The sequence below is a fragment of the Chiloscyllium punctatum genome, chromosome 2 (assembly GCF_047496795.1).
Source record: "Chiloscyllium punctatum isolate Juve2018m chromosome 2, sChiPun1.3, whole genome shotgun sequence".
Lineage (NCBI taxonomy): Eukaryota > Metazoa > Chordata > Chondrichthyes > Orectolobiformes > Hemiscylliidae > Chiloscyllium > Chiloscyllium punctatum.
In genome coordinates, this window is record NC_092740.1 from 4,746,846 (window position 1) to 4,765,247 (window position 18,402).

Sequence of the window (18,402 nt, forward strand, 5' to 3'; positions counted from 1 at the left end):
GGTGTTTACATAAAGAGATCCCCTTCAACAAGGCCTCAACAAAAAGAGAGCAGAAGTCAAGCAGAGATGGGCACCACTGGGAGTGGGGTGTTTTATTTCCCCCTCCAACTCCATTTTAATTTAATCCCTGCCCTCTCCTTTACTTTTTTGATCACGTAGCATTGCCCTTTGAAGAGAAGGGCACTGCTTGTCACTGGCCATTCGGGTGTTTCCTTTTTTCCTGATGGTGGAAATCGAATAAAGATTTGTGCACTTGTTCTTCACTGTGTCCTACACCTACACACATATGCTAGGGAAAAATAAGCACTACCACAGTTAAGGGGTAAGGAAAAAAAACAAAGAAATATATATAACCAGGAGATTAATATCAAAAACCCTTCCTATTCATATGCCCATCCAAATGCCTTTTAAATGCTGCAATTGTACCAGCCTCCATCACTTCCTCTGGCAGCTCATTCCATACATGTACCACCCTCTGCGTGAAAATATTGCCTCTTAGGTCTCTTTTATATCTTTCCCCTCTCACCCTAAATCTGTGTGCTCTAGTTCTGGACTCCCCCACCTCAGGAAAAAGACTTTGCCTATTTATCCTATCCATGTCCCTCACAATTTTGTAAGCCTCTATAAGGTCACCCCTCAGCCTCCGATGCTCCAGGGAAAACAGCCCCAGCCTGTTCAGCTTCTCCCCATAGCTCAGATCTTCCAACCCTGGCAGCATCCTTGTAAATCTTTTCTGAACCCTTTCACATTTCACAACATTTTTCCGATAGGAAGGAGACCAGAATTGCACACAATATTCCAACATTGGCCTAACCAATGTCCTATACAGTCACAACATGACCTCCCAACTCCTGTATTCAATACTCTGACCAATAAAGGAAAGCATACCAAACGCCTTCTTCACTATTCCATCTACCTGCGACTCCACTTTCAAGGAGCTATGAACCTGCACTCCAAGGTCTCTTTGTTCAGCAACACTCCCTAGGACCTTACCATTAAGTGTATAAGTCCTGCTAAGATTTACTTTCCCAAAATGCAGCACTTTGCATTTATCTGAATTAAACTCCATCTGTCACTTCTCGGCTCATTGACCCATCTGATCAAGATCCTGTTGTACTCTGAGATAACCTTCTTCACTATCCACTACACCTCCAATTTTGGTGTCATCTGCAAACTAACTGTACCTCTTATGCTCGCATCCAAATCATTTATGTAAATGACAAAAAGTAGAGGACCCAGCACCGATCCTTGTGGCACTCCACTGGTCACAGGCCTCCAGTCTGAAAAACAACCCTCCATCACCCTCTGTCTTCTACCTTTGAGCCGGTTCTGTATCCAAACGGCTAGTTCTCCCTTTATTCCGTGAGATCTAACCTTGCTAACTAGTCTCCCATGGGGAGCTTTGTCGAATGCCTTACTGAAGTCCATATAGATCACATCTACCACTCTGCCCTCATCAATCCTTTGTTACTTCTTCAAAAATCTCAATCAAGTTTGGGAGACATTATTTCCCATGCACAAAACCGTGTTCACTGTCCCTAATCAGTCCTTGTCTTTCCAAATCCATGTAAATCCTGTTCTTCAGGATTCCCTCCAACAACTTGCCCATGTCAATGTCAGGCTCACTGGTCTATAGTTCCTTGGCTTGTCCTTACCACCTTTCTTAAATAGTGGCACCATGTTTGCCAGTCTTCCGGCACCTTGATGATACAAATAGCTCAGCAATAGACCCAGCAATCATTTCTCTAGCTTCCCACAGAGTTCTCGGGTACACCTGATCAGGTCCTGGGGAGTTATCCACCTTTATGCGTTTCAAGACATCCAGCACTTCCTCCTCTGTAATATGGACATTTTGCAAGGTGTCACCATCTATTTTACTACTTTCTATACCTTCCATATCGTTTTCCACAGTAAATACTGATGCAAAATACCCATTTAGTATTTCCCCCATTTTCTGCAGCTCCACACAAAGGCCGCCTTGCTGATCTTTGAGGGGCCCTATTCTCTCCCTAGTTATCCTTTTGTCCTTAATGTATTTGTAAAAACCTTTTGGATTCTCCTTAACTCTATTTGCCAAAGCTATTTCATGTCCCCTTTTTGCCCTCCTGATTTCCTTTTAAGCATACCCCTATTGCCTTTATACCCTTCTAAGGATTCACTTGATCTATCCTGTCTATACCTTATATATGCTTCCTTCTTTTCCTTAACCAAACCCTCAATTTCTTTAGTCATAAAGAATTCCCTATACTTACCAGTCTTTCCTTTCACCCTACCTGGAATATACTTTCTCTGGATTCTCGTTATCTCATTTCTAAAGGCTTCCCATTTTCCAGCCGTCCTGTGAACATCTGCCCCCCAATCAGCTTTTGAAAGTTCTTGCCTAATACCGTCAAAATTGGCCTTTCTCCAATTTAGAACTTCAACTTTTAGATCTGGTCTATCCTTTTCCATCACTATTTTAAAACGAATAGAATTATGGTCGCTGGCCCCAAAGTGCTCCCCCACTGACACCTCAGTCACCTGTCCTGCCTTATTTCCCAAGAGTAGGTCAAGTTTTGCACCTTCTCTAGTAGGTACATCCACATACTGAATCAGAAAATGTTCTTGTGCACACTAAACAAATTCCTCTCCATCTAAACCCTTAACACTATGGCAGTCCAGTCTATGTTCCGAAAGTTAAAATCCCCTACCATAACCACTGTATTATTCTTACAGATCGCTGAGATCTCCCTACAAATTTGTTTCTCACTTTCCCTCTGACTATTAGGGGTCTATAATATAATAAGGTAAAAGCTTTATTCCTGATGAAGGGCTTTTGCCCGAAATGTCGATTTCGAAGCTACTTGGATGCTGCCTGAACTGCTGTGCTCTTCCAGCACCACTAATCCAGAGTCTATAATACAATCCCAATAAGGTGATCATCCCTTTCTTATTTCTCAGTTGCACCTAAATAACTTCCCTGGATGTATTTCCAGGAATATCCTCCCTCAGCACAGCTGTAACGCTATCCTTTATCAAAAATGCCACTCCCCCTCTTATTAGTCCTACCTTTTTCTTGCTGCCCTGACTGTTTGACTCGCTTCTGTTCTCAACTTTACCAGTCTCAGATTGATCTCTTTCCTCACTATCTACCTGGGTCCCATCCCCCCCGCCTTACTAGTTTAAATCCTCCCGAGCAGCTCCAGCAAATCTCCCTGCCAGTATATTAGTCCCCTTCCAATTTAGGTGCAAACTGTCCTTCTTGTACAGGTCACTTCTACACCAAAAGAGATTCCAATGGTTGAAAAATTTGAATCCTTCTCCCATACACCAGCTCCTCAGCCATGCATTCATCTGCTCTATCCTCCTATTCCTGCCCTGACTAGCTCGTAGCACTGGGAGTAATCCAAATATTACTACTCTTGAGGACCTCCTTTTTAAATTCCTGCCTAACTTTCTGTAATCTCCCTTCAGAATCTCAACCTTTTCCATTCCTATGTTGTTAGTTCCAATGTGGACAACGACCTCTTGCTGGCCCTTCCCCCCCTTGAGAACATTCTGCACCCTCTCTGAGACATCCTTGATCCTGGCACCAGGGAAACAACACACCGTTCTGATTTTTCTCTGCTGGCCACAGAAATGTCTGTATGTAGCACAAACTGGAGAATCCCCTAACACAATTGATCTCTTGGAACCCAACGTACCCCTCATTGCATTAGAGCCAGTCTCAATACCAGAAACTTGGCTTTTCATGCTACGTTCCCCTGAGAATCCATCACCCCCTACATTTTCCAAAACAGCATACTTGTTTGAAATGGATATAGCCACAAAAGACTCCTGCACTAGCTGCCTACCCCTCTTACCTTTCCTGGAGTTAACCCATCTATGTGACTGTATCTGAGACTCCTCCCCTTCCTATAACTGCCATCCATCATATACTGTTGCTGTTGCAAATTCCTAACTGTCTCTCCAACCAATCCATTCGATCTGATAAGATTCGCAACCAACAGCATTTATTGTAGATATAATCCACAGTAACCCTTAAACTCTCTTTAAACTCCCACATCTGACAAGAAGCACATATCACTCTACTAAAGGCCATTTTTGCTCCTTCACAATCTACATACCCAGAAAATAACACTGTCTTATTCCTCTACAAAACACTGCCCCAGGTTAAATTAATAGTTATGGCTTATATTTTAAGCTTAATCAAGACACATATCTCGAAAAACATATAATCATAAAAGAACCCACTCTACTCACTACTGCAGACTTTCTGTAGGTCCCACTTAAAAACAATACACTTATCTGCTTCTGTGCTGTGAACTTCACCCAAACAGTTCCTCCAAGATCAGTTGTGAATTTCACTGTTTGTTAATTTTCCCACATGCACTCTGAAGTCCAGCGATACATGAATTTAAACAGCAAAGGCAGTAACTGTGCAGATTCACTGCTGCGTCAGTTTCTTTCTCTCTCTCTCTCCAGCACTGACATCACCATGTGCTTCCTTTGTCTGTTCTTCTCCCTTTTAAAACTGCTGTTGTTTTGACTTTTTTTTCCAAAATTCCAAAACAATGCAACAGCATATAAAACAGTAATTGCTGCTCCTGGAATTCAAGGAAATCACCTCCAACACCTAAAATACCTCAATAAAGGAGCAGCTGTTACAGCCAGAAATTTTTCCGGTCCTCCATCTTGGATTACCCAGAATCCTTACTCATATCCCATGAATGAATTAAACATAAAATTCCACCCTCAATCCTGTCAGTGTCCTGAGTTGCCTCATCCTGATAACTGACACCACTACTTGATTGACTTTTCCAGGTCCATCTTCTCAATAAAGCCAGCTGCAAAGTCTGTGTCTAATGTTCACAGATCATGGTCATGACCACAAGACTGTGCATATTCGATATCACGAAAGGAATCGGAACCTTCTCAAAAGTGCCTCAGTTGTCTGTGCACCTACCGATTGCCAGAGCTCTGCGTCTCGGGGTTTATACTGAATTTCGTACCGGCGAGGAGTCCACCCTGCACTGGGCTCTGAATTCACCACGTCTTCCCACCATAATTGAATATCCATGAATAATCCCGACTGGCTGATGTTCAAGAGAGCCCAGTTCAATGAGATTGGAGCATCTGGTTTCACTGACAGAACAAAAGAGATTAAACATTGATCAGGGATTTTGACAAGGATCAGCAAATCTAAGAATAATCAGGGATTTCAGCAGTAGCCAATAACTCCAACTACAGTCAGAGATTCTGACAGTAATGAACGATTCTGACAACAGTGATTCCAACAATGACCAATCAATCAGACAATAATCAGTGAACCCAACAATAATTAGCAATTCTGACAATAATTAAGGCTTCCAACGATAACCAATGATTCTAACCATAGTCTGGGATTACAACAAAAATCAGCATTGCAGTGTTAATCAGTGAATCTGACAACAATCAGAGATCTGATTCCCCAAAAATCAGCATTGCAGTGTTAATCAGTGAATCTGACAACAATCAGAGATCTGATTCCCCAAAAATAATTGTGATTCTAAAAATAATCAGTGATTCCAAAAATAATCAGCAATTCTGCTAATGATCAGCAAATCCACCAATGATCAACAATTCCACCAATAATCAGGGATTCAGACAGTAGTCAAAATGTTTTCTAACATTAATCAGTGATTCGGATTCTAATCAAAATTCCAATCTTAATCTGTGTATTCAACAACAATCAGGGACTCTGACAATAATCAGCAATTCCAACAATACTCAGTGATTTCAACAACAATCAGTAATTCTCTGAATAATCATTAGTTCCAACTGTAATCAGGGATTCCAAAAATAATCAGTAAATCCAAAAATAATTAGTAAATCCAGCAATTCTGTCAATAATTAGCAATTCTTACATTCATTAGTAATTCCAACAATAATTATTGAATCCAACAATAATTTGGGATTCCAACAATTATCAGTAATTGTTGCAATAGTCAGTGACTCCAACAACAATCAGTGATTCCAACAATAATCAGTGTTCTCATGTTAATCAGTGAATCCAACAACAATCAGAGATATGACATTAGTGATTTTGACAATTAACAGTAATTGTCAACAACACAGTGAGAGGGGAAAGGGCACAGGATATAATGAGGGGAGTGGGAGAAGTGGGGGATGCAATTAGGGCAAGTGGAGGGAAGTGATAAAATGAGGGGATACAGAGAGGGAGATGCAGTGAGGTAGAAATGGTGGTGGGAAGAGTGAGTGAGGAGTGAAGGGGAGTGATAAGTGAATGAGAGGTGTGGAGGAAAGGAGCAGAGTGAGGACAGTGATAGAGAAGTGACAGATGAGTTAGCGGGTACAGCGGAGAGGGAGTGGTATAGGGTACAGGCAGGGGATGTATTTAGTGATACCATCAGTTGTGAGCACTAATGGGCTCCTGACAGTTTAATTTGAGTTTGAGTTGTCATACTTGAATAAGAGTCACCTCAAAGTCTGAATCTGAAACACAAACTACTCAGCTTTGCCATCTACTTGCTAAGAAGCGATCATAATATATTACAGACAGCTTTGTATTTACCAATATCATTGAATGTAAAACACCGCTGTTCGTGTGTGATATTGTCAGATTTCAGATGCACACAGTACTCCATCTCTGAAGTGTACGATTGATTGAAATAGCAACTGGTTTCTCTGTTGACGTATGTTGGGCATTCTCTCCAGTCACGGCTTTCTCTGGACAGAAATAACAGTCATTCAATAATTCCAACATAAGTTGGTGCACAATTATTCCTTGCTTTAACTACAGTATAGACTAGATAGAGAAGTAGGGACTACGGTCAGTGATAAAAAAGTAAAGTCAACACACTAACAAGTGTCACACACTCACAAGTTGGGCAGTCACCTTGTGATCCTAGGTTGTTGACAGAAGCTTTGGTCACAATCATGTTCTTTTCTGTCATGATGGGGAGAAAGCAGGAACATTTGGATAATCAGCCATGATCATGTTAGAGCCCTTGCCTACTGTGAGCTGCCAGTCAATTAGAGGGCGAGTGGGAGTCATGGAAGAGGGATGCAGGAGGTTTGGCAGCAAGGGTGGCTCTCAGCGAGTGATATCAGGAAACAAGTGCCTTTGATCAACAATGTATCCTCCGAACTGACAAGATGGTTGCACAGTTGAACATGCAAACCACATGACCAAATACAAACCACATGGCCTTCCTGATGAACGGCTTATGCCCAAAACATTGATTCTCCTGCTTTTTGGATGCTGCCTCACCTGCTATGCTTTTCCAGCACCACACTCTCTACTCTGCTGTCCGGCATCTGCAGTCCTCACTTTCTCCTGGACAAATGCAGCTAGGTTAATACCAGTGGTGGTGGAAGGAGGACCTAAAGCAGAGATTATTAAGCAGCAAAGAAAGAAGGTCAATCCTCCCAGGCTTCTCACCTGGAATTCTTTTCTGGTAGAAGTGGGGTTTGGGTGCATTGCCATCCTGTCAAAGCCCTTCTTGTCTCCAAGCTCAGCCACCAGAAAGAGAGGATTCTGTTTACTGATAGAGTGACTAAATGTTTTCCATGAGATTACTCTTCAAAGATTTTGAGTCATGGAGATATACAGCACAGAACCAGACCCTTTAATCCAACTCATCCATGCCGACCACATATCCCAACCTGATCTAGTCCCATTTGCCAGCAATTGGTTCATATCTCTCTGAACCCTCCCTATTCATATACTCATCCAGATGCCTTTTAAATGCTGTAAATATACTAGCCTCCACCATTTCCTCTGGCAGCTCATTCCATACACTCATGACCCTGTGTGAGAAAAAGTTGCCCCTGAGGTCCCTTTTATATCTTTGCTCTCTCACCCTAAATCCATGTCCTCTAGTTCTGGACTTCCCCACCCCAGGGAAAAGACCTTGTCTATTTACCCTATCCATGCCCTTCATGATTTTATAAATCTCTTTAAGGTCACCCCTCAGCCTTCGACGCTGCAGGGAAAACAGCCCCAGTCCATTCAGTGTCTCCATATAGTTCGAATCCTCCAACTCTGGCAACATCCTTGTAAATCTTTTCTGAACCCTTTCAAGTTTCCGATATAGGAAGGAGATTAGAATTGCATGCAATATTCCAAAAGTCCCAACCAATGTCCTGTACAACCGCAACGTGACCTCCTAACTCCTATACTCAGTGCTCTGACCAATAAAGGAAAGCATACCAAACGTCTTCTTCATACCCTATCTACTTGTGACTCCACTTTCAAGGATCTACGAACCTGCACTCCAAGGTCTCTTTGTTCAGCAACATTCCCCAGGACCTTACCGTTAAGTGTATAAGTCTTGCCCTAATTTGCTTTTCCAAAATGCAGTACCGCGCATTTATCTAAATTAAACTCCATCTGACACTCCTCAGCCCATTGGCCCATCTGATCAAGCTATCTTGAAAACAATGACTGTGTGTTAGTGTTAAGGTTTTTTGACTTCCTTTCGTCCTTATAGTTAACTATTTCTGGGTAGAGTGCATGCTTGCCCAGCCTTTGTCCTAGCAGCTATTCAGAACAGTAGTAAATGGAATTTAATCCAGAAAAGAGTGTGAAATGTTGTATTTTGGGAGTACTAACAAAGTAAGGGAGTATACGTTGAATGGTAGGATATGGAGTACAGAGGATCAGAGTGACCTTGGTGTGTATGTCCATAGACCTTTGAAAGCAGTGGTGATGTGGTTAAGGAGGAATTATGGATACTTGCTTTATTACTCAAGGCACTGAATACAAGAGCAAAGAGGCTATGTTGTAACTATATATAACATTAGTTTGGCCACAGCTGAAGTACTGAGTGCAGTTCTGGTTGCTATACTATGTAAAGGATGTGATTACACTGGAGAAGGTGCAGAGGAGATTCACCAGGATGGTGCTTGAGCTGAAGCATTTCACCTAAAAAGAGACTAGATAGGATGGGCAGAGCAGCCTTAAAGCAGAGAAGGTAGAGGGGTAATCTGGTCGAGGTTTACAGAGTTACGATAGCATAGACAGGGTATAAAACCCTTAGTAGAGTGGTTAATAACCAGGGGTCATAGATTTGAGCTAAGAAGCGGGACGGTTAAAGGAGATTTAAAGAAATCATTTTTGCATTAAGTGGGTAACAAGTATCTGAAAATTACTGCATGAAAGAATGATAGAGACAGAAACACTCAAAGCATTTGAAAAATACTTAGATGAAAACTTGAAACGGCAAGTGCTGGAAAGTAGGACTCGAGTTGACAAGGACTTGATGACTGGTGCAAATGCAATGAGCTGTGGAACCTCCTTCCATGTGAGAAAGCTCTATGATACTTCACCTAATGTGCAATCAGAGAATAGGTACCAGCAGGTTCTGTGACTTAAAGACTTTAATCTGTGTTGCATTGGACAGCTGGCACCTATCATTGGGCAGAAAGGGAATCTATGGAATCCCCATCATAGCACACTTAAGGAATTTCCTGGGAAATTCAGTTTCCCTTTGGGCAATTCCTCTGCGCCTGGAACCTTCTAGAATTCTCCATTTCAAGTAGAGTCACAAGTAGATAGGATAGTGAAGAACGTGTTTGGTATTCTTTCCTTTTTTGTTCACAGCATTGAGTAAAGGAGTTGGGAGGTCATGTTGTGGCTGTACAGGACACTGTTCAGACCAGTTTTGGAATATTGTGTGCAATTCTGGTCTCCCTCCTGTCGGAAGTATGTTGTGAAACTTGAAAGGATTCAGAAAAGATTTACAAGGATGTTGCAGGGTTGGAGGATTTCAACTACAGCGAGAGGCTGAATAGGCTGGGGCTGTTTACCCTGGAGCACCGGAGGCTGAGGGGTGATCTTATACACATTTATAAAAACATGAGGGGCATGGATAGGGTAAATAGACAAAGTCTTTTCCCTGGGGCGGGAGAATCCACAACTAGAGGGCACAGGTTTAGGGTGAGAGGGGAAAGATATAACAGAAGCCTAAAGGGCAACTTTTTCACACAGGATGGTGTTGCCAGAGGAAGTGGTGGAAGCCGGTACAATTACATTGAAAGGGCATCTGGATGGGTGTATGAAAAAGAAGAGTTTAGAGGATTTGGGCCAAGTGCTGGCAAATGGGACTAGATTAGGTTAGGATATCTGGTTGGCTTGGACAGGTTGGACCGAAGGGTCTGTTTCCATGCTGTATATCTCTATGACTCTAAATCAGGGATTCAGACAATTAGAACATCAAACATTACAGCGCAGTACAGGCCCTTCGACCCTCGATATTGCACCAATCTTTGGAACCAATATGAAGCCTAAAATTCCTACAATATCCCATTTTCATCCATAGTTTTATTCAATGACCTTTTAAATGGTCTTAAGTTGCCGAGACTACTACTGTTGCAGGTAGGGTGTTCCACACCACTACTACTTTCTGAGTTAAGAAACTACCTCTGACATCCGTCCTATATCTATCACTCCTCAATTTAAAGCTATGTCCCCTTGTGCTAGCCATCACCATGTGAGGAAAAAGGCTCTCACTGTCCACTCCATCTAACCCTCTGATTATCTTCTATGTCTCAATTAAGTCACCTCTCAACCTTCTTCTTTCTAATGAAAACAACCTCAATTCCCTCAGCCTTTCCTCATAAGACCTGCCCTCCATACAAGGCAACATCCTAGTAAATAGCTTCTGAACCCTTTCCAAAGCTTCCATATCCTTCCTATAATGTGGTGACCAGAACTGTACACAATACTCCAAGTACGGCTGCACCAGAGTTTTGCACAGCTGCAGCATGATCTCATGGCATGAAATTAAGTGAAATAGTTATTCAGAAATAGTTAAGACGATAGTCCGTTGTCTACCTCCTGAGTAACTATTAAACTGACCATGTTCTAACCTTGCACACCCCCAACTATGCCTTCCCAGACTCATTACATCACCCAGACATTGAGCTGGCACCACCCCAAGACCTGGATCTCCCTTGGGCACATGACTCTCATTCCACTCTGCGCCCAACCTTACCTGTAGCTCAGGGACCTGGCCCCCAACCCTGTCACCTACACCAGATTCAACAGCCAAACGTTAGGTTCCCCTGTCAAACCCAATTCTCCCACCCACTCTGACCAACTTGCACTTATCTGGGCCCCTGGTAACCTTGTGCCCTATCCACTTGGTATCCTAATCAAACCTATTTGGCATCTTATGCATCTGCCATCCTACCTAGTCTGTGATTCTGGACCTTTAAATGATAAAATCAGGAAAGGGGAGAGATGATTTGCCTTCCTCTGGCAGTTCTATGCTATGAAAGAACTACCAGAATGGAGATATGGTCCATTTTTCTAAGTGAGAACTGATCAGAATCTCCACCCTAAGTGTTTGTAAACAATGGTTGTTATGGTTGAGATCATGTCCTTTATTATGCTACTTTCTGGAATAGACCAGTACAGAAAGAGGCCAATTGCTCTGATGAGTCCCAGCCAGCTCTTTTGAAATGAATTGGATGAATCTCATTCCCCTTATTGCAGTAATTTTCTCCCCTTCGGGTATTTGTCTGATTTCTGTTTGAAGGTTCTGATTGAATGTGGTTGAACCACTTTGTCAGGCACTGAATTCCAAATCCTAAACACGCATCTCTGAAAAACCAAAGGTTTCCTTGTGTAGCCTCTGGTTCTTTTGTCAATGCTCTCAAATTATTGCTTCTAATTTCTTTTTCAGGCAGTGGAAATGATTTTACGTTTTTAATCTATCTAATCACTCCATTCTGATTAAGTCTGTCTCAAATCTCCTCTTAGCCCTCTCTGCTTGAAGGAGAGGAACCTCATCTTCACCAGTTTTGTTCACATAACCGCAATCCCTCAACACAAGAACTGTTTTAGTATCTCTCTTCCATGTCTCTCTAAGGCTGTCACATCTTTCCAAAGGTGTGTTGCCTGACATAGCCACGATTGTTAGCAGCACATTATCTCGGACCTCCCTGGTCTACATCATGTGGTCTTTATTAGTGATGTTCTCTCTTTTTAGGGGAAACTGGAATTACAAAATATGCTAATGCTGTCATAGAGTCATAGAGGTGTACAGCATGGAAATAAACCCTTTGGTCCAACCCGTCCATGCCGACCAGATATCCCAACCCAATCTAGTCCCACCTGCCAGCACCCGGCCCATATCCCTCCAATCCCTTCCTATTCATATCCCCATCCAAATGCCTCTTAAATGTTGCAATTGTACCAGCCTCCACCACTTCCTCTGGCAGCTCATTCCATACACGTACTACCCCTCTGCGTGAAAAGGTTGCCCTTTAGGTCTCTTTTATATAATTCCCCTCTCACCCTAAACATATGCCCTCTAGTTCTGGACTCCCCACCCCAGGGAAAAGACTTTGCCTATTTACCCTATCCATGCCCCTCATAATTTTGTAAACCTCTATAAGGTCACCCCTCAGCCTCCAACGCTCTAGGGAAAACAGCCCCAGCCTGTACAGCCTCTCCCTGTAGCTCAGATCCTCCAACCCTGGCAACATCCTTGTAAATCTTTTCTGAACCCTTTCAAGTTTCACAACATCTTTCCGATAGGAAGAAGACCAGAATTTCATGCAATATTCCAACAGTGGCCTAACCAATGTCCTATACAGCCGCAACATGACCTCCCAACTCCTGTACTCAATACACGGACCAATAAAGGAAAGCATATCAAACACCTTCTTCACTATCCTATCTACCTGCGACTCCACTTTCAAGGAGCTATGAACCTGCACTCCAAGGTCTCTTTATTCAGCAACACTCCCTAAGACCTTACCATTAAGTGTATAAGTCCTGCCAAGATTTGCTTTCCCAAAATGCAGCCCACCTCGCATTTATCTGAATTAAATTCCATCTCCCACTTTTCAGCCCATTGGCCCATCTGATCCAGATCCTGTTGTAATCTGAGGTAACCCTCTTCGCTGTCCACTACACCTCCAATTTTGGTGTCATCTGCAAACTTACTAACTGTACCGCTCATGCTCGCATCCAAATCATTTATGTAAATGACAAAAAGTAGACGATCCAGCACCAGTCATATGGATGTCTGTTGTGTTGTGAATATAAGAACTCCCCACTTCATGACCCTGAACGATTCATTCAACATGACTGCCTAAGTGAAGGATTTGCACTTTGAAGCTAATCGAATTGTTGGATATTTTTAGAATTGAACATTGTCATTAGTGTACTCGGTAGTCTCAACCATGTAGAACATAAGACACAGCATTACTACAAACACAGATAATAGAGATGGAGAAATGCAGCAATTGATCAGTGTTAAACCTTACCCTTTTGTATAAAAGAATTTTAGTTGATGATGTTCTGTCAAGTTCTGGTAGTTTCCCACACTCCAGCTACATGTGAACGTCTCCTGATCAGCTGAGTGACATTCTGTGATTTTTGGCCCTTTGAGAGGAAATAAGAGATAGATTCACAATGTCACTGAGATACAAAATCATGATTAATAATATTCCTAATTTCCACAACAGTGTCTGCTGTAAAATAAAACTGGATTCTAGCAGAGTTTCAGGAACATTCACCGTTCCTTTCCAACAAATGTACACAGTTGCTGAAGGGTTAGCAAATGCCCACGATAACCTGTGAGACTGCTACAACGTCCCTCATCCCAACAATATAGAATATCAGCAATATTTCTCTCATCCTAAGTTCTCCTCCTCGCCTATCTCTGCACCAGTTAAGGTCCATTGCATTCCTCATTTCAATGTGTGTCTGCAGCAGCAAAGTTGATACCTTCAACTTATCCACTGAGCCACTTTGGGTCTTCATCCCTTCAGAAAAAGTTTTCAGCACATTGGAATAAGTACAGTTTATAGTCCCAGACCTGCACAGAACTGGGAAGCCAAGAAATATTTTGCCATACACCTGGTGCACAGATCAAATCAGATGCAGTATAGGAGGATAATAACTAACTCATTACAGTGTACCATAAGACCATAAGAAATAGGAACAGAAATGGGCTGTTCGGCCCTTCAATAGGATCACAGCTGATCCGACATCCCTCGTGTCCATTTTCCTCCATTTTCCCCAAAATCCTTGATTTTCCGACTGATCAAGAATCTATCTCAGCCTTAAATCTACACGAGGACTCTCAATTTCCCACTGATTACTAGGAGGTCTATGATACAATCCCAATAAGGTGATCATCCCTTTCTTATTTCTCATTTCGACCCAAATAACTTCCCTGGATGTATTTCCAGGAATATCCTCCCTCAGTACAGCTATAATGCTATCCCTTATCAAAAACGCCACTCCCCCTCCTCTTTTGCCTCCCTTTCTGTTCTCCTATAGCATTTGTATCGTGGAACATTAAGCTGCCTGTCCTGCCCATCCCTGAGCCATGTTTCTGTAATTGCTATGATATCCCAGTCCCATGTTCCTAACCATGCCCTGAGTTCATCTGCCTTCCCTGTTAGACCTCTTGCATTGAAATAAAAGTAGTTTAATTTATGAGTCCTACCATGTTCTCTGCTTTGTCCCTGCCTGCTCTGACTGTTTGACTTGCTTCTGTTCTCAACTGTCTCAGAATAATCTCTTTCCTCACTATCTCCCTCGGACCTCCCCCCCCCCCCCCCCCCCCCCCCCCCCCACCCCCGCCACTGCCAAATCTTACTAGTTTAAATCCTCCCAAGCAGCTCCAGCAAATCTCTCTGCCAGTATATTCATCCTCTTCGAATTCAGGTGCAATCTGTCCCTCCTGTACAGGTCACTTCTACCCCAGAAGAGATTCCAATGATCCAAATATGTGAATCTTTCTCCCATACACCAGCTCCTCAGCCATGTATTCATCTCCTCTATCCTCCTATTCCTACCCTCACCAGCTTGTAGCACTGGGAGTAATCCAGATATTACTACTCTCAAGGACCTTTTTAAATTCCTGCCTAACTCTCTACATTCTCCCTTCAGAATCTCATCCTTTTCCCTTCCTATGTTGTTGGTTCCAATGTGTATAATGACCTCCTGCTGGGCCCTCTCCCCCTTGAGAACATTCTGCACCCTCTCTGAGACATCTTTGATCCTGGCACCAGGGAAGCAACACACCATTCTGATTTTTTGCTGCCTACCACAGAAGCATCTGTCTGTGCCTCGGACAAGAGAGTCCCCTAACACAAAAGATCTCTTGGAACCTGATGTACCCTTCATTGCATTAGAGCCAGTCTCAATACCAGAAACCTGGCTGTTCATGCTACATTCCCCTGAGAATCAATCACTCCTGATATTTCCCAAAACTGCACACTTGTTTGAAATGGGGATAGCCAGAGAAGACTCCTGCACTACCTGCCTATCTCTCTTACCTTGCCTGGAGTTAACCTATGTATGTGACTGTATCTGCAACTTTTCTCCCTTTCTATAACTGCCATCCATCACATCCCCTTGTTCTTGTAAATTCTTCATTGCCTCTAACTGTTTCTCCAACCATTCCATTCAATCTGATAGGATTTGAAACCAAGGCATTTATTGCAGATATAATCCTCAGTCATATGTAAACTCTCCTGGTACCCCCACATCCAACAAGAGCAGCATAGCACTCTACTAAGGGTCATTTTTGCTTCTTCCAATCTACAGACCCAGAAAATAGCACAGTCATATTCCTCAACAGAATACTGCTCCAGGCTAACTTAATACTTATGGCGTTTATTTTAAAGTTTAATCAAGAGACATATCTCAAATAAAATGTATAAGAAAGAAAGAACACACTTTACTCACTATTGTAGATTTCCAGCAAGGCTATACTTAAAACTATTCATTTATCTGTTTCTGTGCTGTGATCTCTCCCTAACAGGTTCCTCTCTTCAATGTATAATTTCAGTTACATCACACTGCAAATTTTTGCTATAAATTCTGTGTTACGATCGAGCCCTCCACAATCACCTGATGAAGGAGCGTCGCTCCGAAAGCTAGCGTGCTTCCAATTAAACCTGTTGGACTATAACCTGGTGTTGTGTGATTTTTAACTTCCTCTAAGATCAGTTGTGAATTTCACTGTTTGTTAATTTTCCTAGATACACTCCAATGTCCAGCAATATATGAATTTAACACAAAAGGCAGTACCTGCACAGGTTCACTGCTGTGTCAGTTAGCAGTGTGGGTTTCTTTCTCTCACTCTCTCTCTCACTCTCTCCTGCACTGACCTGACCATGTGCTGCCTTTGTCTGTTATTCTCCCTTTTAAAGGTGCTGTTGTTTTGACTTTTTTTTCTCCAATGTTCCAAAACAATGCAATAGCATATCAAATAGTAATTGCTGCTCCTGGAATTCAAGGAAATCACTCCAACACTGAAAATACCTCAAAAAAGAGCAGCCTGTTACAGCCAGAAATTTTTCCCATCCTCAGTTATCTGTAGGATTAATAGGGTGGTTACGGTAGGGGATTTTAACTTTCCAAACATAGACTGGGACTTCCATAGTGTTAAGGATTTAGATGGAGAGGAATTTGCTAAGTGTGTACAAGAAATGTTTATGATTCAGTATGTGGATGTACCTACTAGAGAAGATGCAAAACTTGACCTACTCTTGGGAAATAAGGCAGAGCAGGTGACTGAGGTGTCAGTGGGGGAGCACTTTGGGGCCAGCAACCATAATTCTATTAGTTGTAAAATAGTGATGGAAAAGGATAGACTGGATCTAAAAGTTGAAGTTCGAAAATGGAGGAAGGCTAATTTTGATAGTATAAGGCAAGAACTTTCAAAAGCTAATTGGGGGCAGATGTTCGCAGATAAAGGGACAACTAGAAAATGGGAAGCCTTCAGAAATGAGATAACGAGAATACAGAGAAAGTATATTCCTGTTAGGGTGAAAGGGAAGGCTGGTAGGTATAGGGAATGCTGGATGACAAAAGAAATTGAGGGTTTGATTAAGAAAAAGAAGGAAGCATATGTCAGGTATAGACAGGATAGATCGAGTGAATGCTTAGAAGAGCATAAAGGCAGTAGGAGTATACTTAAGAAGGAAATCAGGAGGGCAAAAAGGGGAGATGAGATAGCTTTGGCAAATAGGGTTAAGGAGAATCCAGAGGGTTTTTACAAATACATTCAGGACAAAAGGGTAACTAGGGAGAGAATAGGGCCCCTCAAAGATTAGTAAGGTGGCAGGGAACTATAGATCGGTGAGCCTGATGTCAGTAGTGGGCAAGTTGTTGGAGAGAATTGTTGGAGAGAATCCTGAACGACAGGATGTACATGTATTTGGAAAGGCAAGGACTTATTAGGGTTAGTCAACATGGCTTTGTGCGTGGGAAATCACGTCTCACAAACGTGATTGAGTTTTTGAAGAAGTAACAAAGAGGATTGATGAGGACAGAGCAGTAGACGTGATCTATATGGACTTCAGTAAGGTGTTCGACAAGGTTTCCCATGGGAGACTAGTTTTCAAGGTTAGATCTTATGCAATACAGGGAGAACTAGCCATTTGGATACAGAACTGGCTCAAAGGTAGAAGACAGAGGGTGGCGGTGGAGGGTTGTTTTCAGACTAGAGGGCTGTGACCAGATGACACCAAAATTGGAGGCGTAGCGGACAGCAAAGAAGGTTACCTCAGATTACAATGGGATCTTGATCAGATAGGCCAATGGGCTGAGGAGTGGCAGACAGAGTTTGATTTAGAGAAGTGTGAGGTGCTGCATTTTAGCAAATCTTAGCAGGACTTATACACTTAATGGTAAGGTCCTAGGGAGGGTTGCTGAACAAAGAGACCTTGGAGTGCAGGTTCATAGCTCCTTGGAAGTAGAGTAGGTAGATAGGATAGTGAAGAAGGTGTTTGATATGCTTTCCTTTATTGGTCAGAGTATTGAGTACAGGAGTTGGGACATCACGTTACGGCTGTACAGGACATTGGTTAGGCCATTTTTAGAATGTTACGTGGAATTCTGATCTCCTTCCTATGGAAGAACGTTGTGAAACTTGAAAGGGTTCAGAAAAGATTTACAAGGATGTTTCCAGGGTTGGAGAATTTGAGCTATAGGGAGAGGTTAAATAGGCTGGGGCTGTTTTCCTTGGAGCATTTGAGGCTGAGGGGTGACCTTATAGAGGTTTATAAAATCATGACGGGCATGGATAGGATAAATAGACAAAGTCTTTTCCATGGGATGGGGGAGTCCAGAACTGGAGGATACAGGTTTAGGGTGAGAGGGGAAAGATATGAGAGACCAAAAGAGCAACTTTTTCATGCAGAGGGTGGCATGTGCATGGAATGAACTGCCAGAGGAAGTGGTGGAGGCTAGTAAACTATAGCATTTAAAAGGCATCTGGATGGGTAAATTAATAGGAAGGGTTTAGAGGGATATGAGCTGGGTGCTGGCACATTGGACTAGATTAGATTGTGATATTAGATTAGATTACTTACAGTGTGGAAACAGGCCCTTTGGCCCAACAAGTCCACACTGACCCGCACCCACCCCGCCTACATTTACCC

The 18,402-nt window shown here is 42.5% G+C and overlaps 1 protein-coding gene across 3 annotated transcripts in view; it reads right to left on the reverse strand.

The window, feature by feature from the left end:
* The window catches only part of LOC140493998 (growth hormone receptor-like), a 198,477-nt gene that overhangs the window by 55,605 nt on the left and 124,470 nt on the right, over nucleotides 1–18,402 (reverse strand). For all 3 annotated transcript variants that reach the window (XM_072592933.1, XM_072592940.1, XM_072592947.1), the window contains exons 3-5: nucleotides 13,264–13,381; nucleotides 6,554–6,708; nucleotides 4,946–5,124 (exon numbers count right to left, since the gene is read on the reverse strand). In XM_072592933.1, coding sequence (XP_072449034.1) covers nucleotides 4,946–5,124; nucleotides 6,554–6,708; nucleotides 13,264–13,381 — 452 coding nt within the window. The remainder of the gene's footprint in view (nucleotides 1–4,945; nucleotides 5,125–6,553; nucleotides 6,709–13,263; nucleotides 13,382–18,402) is intronic.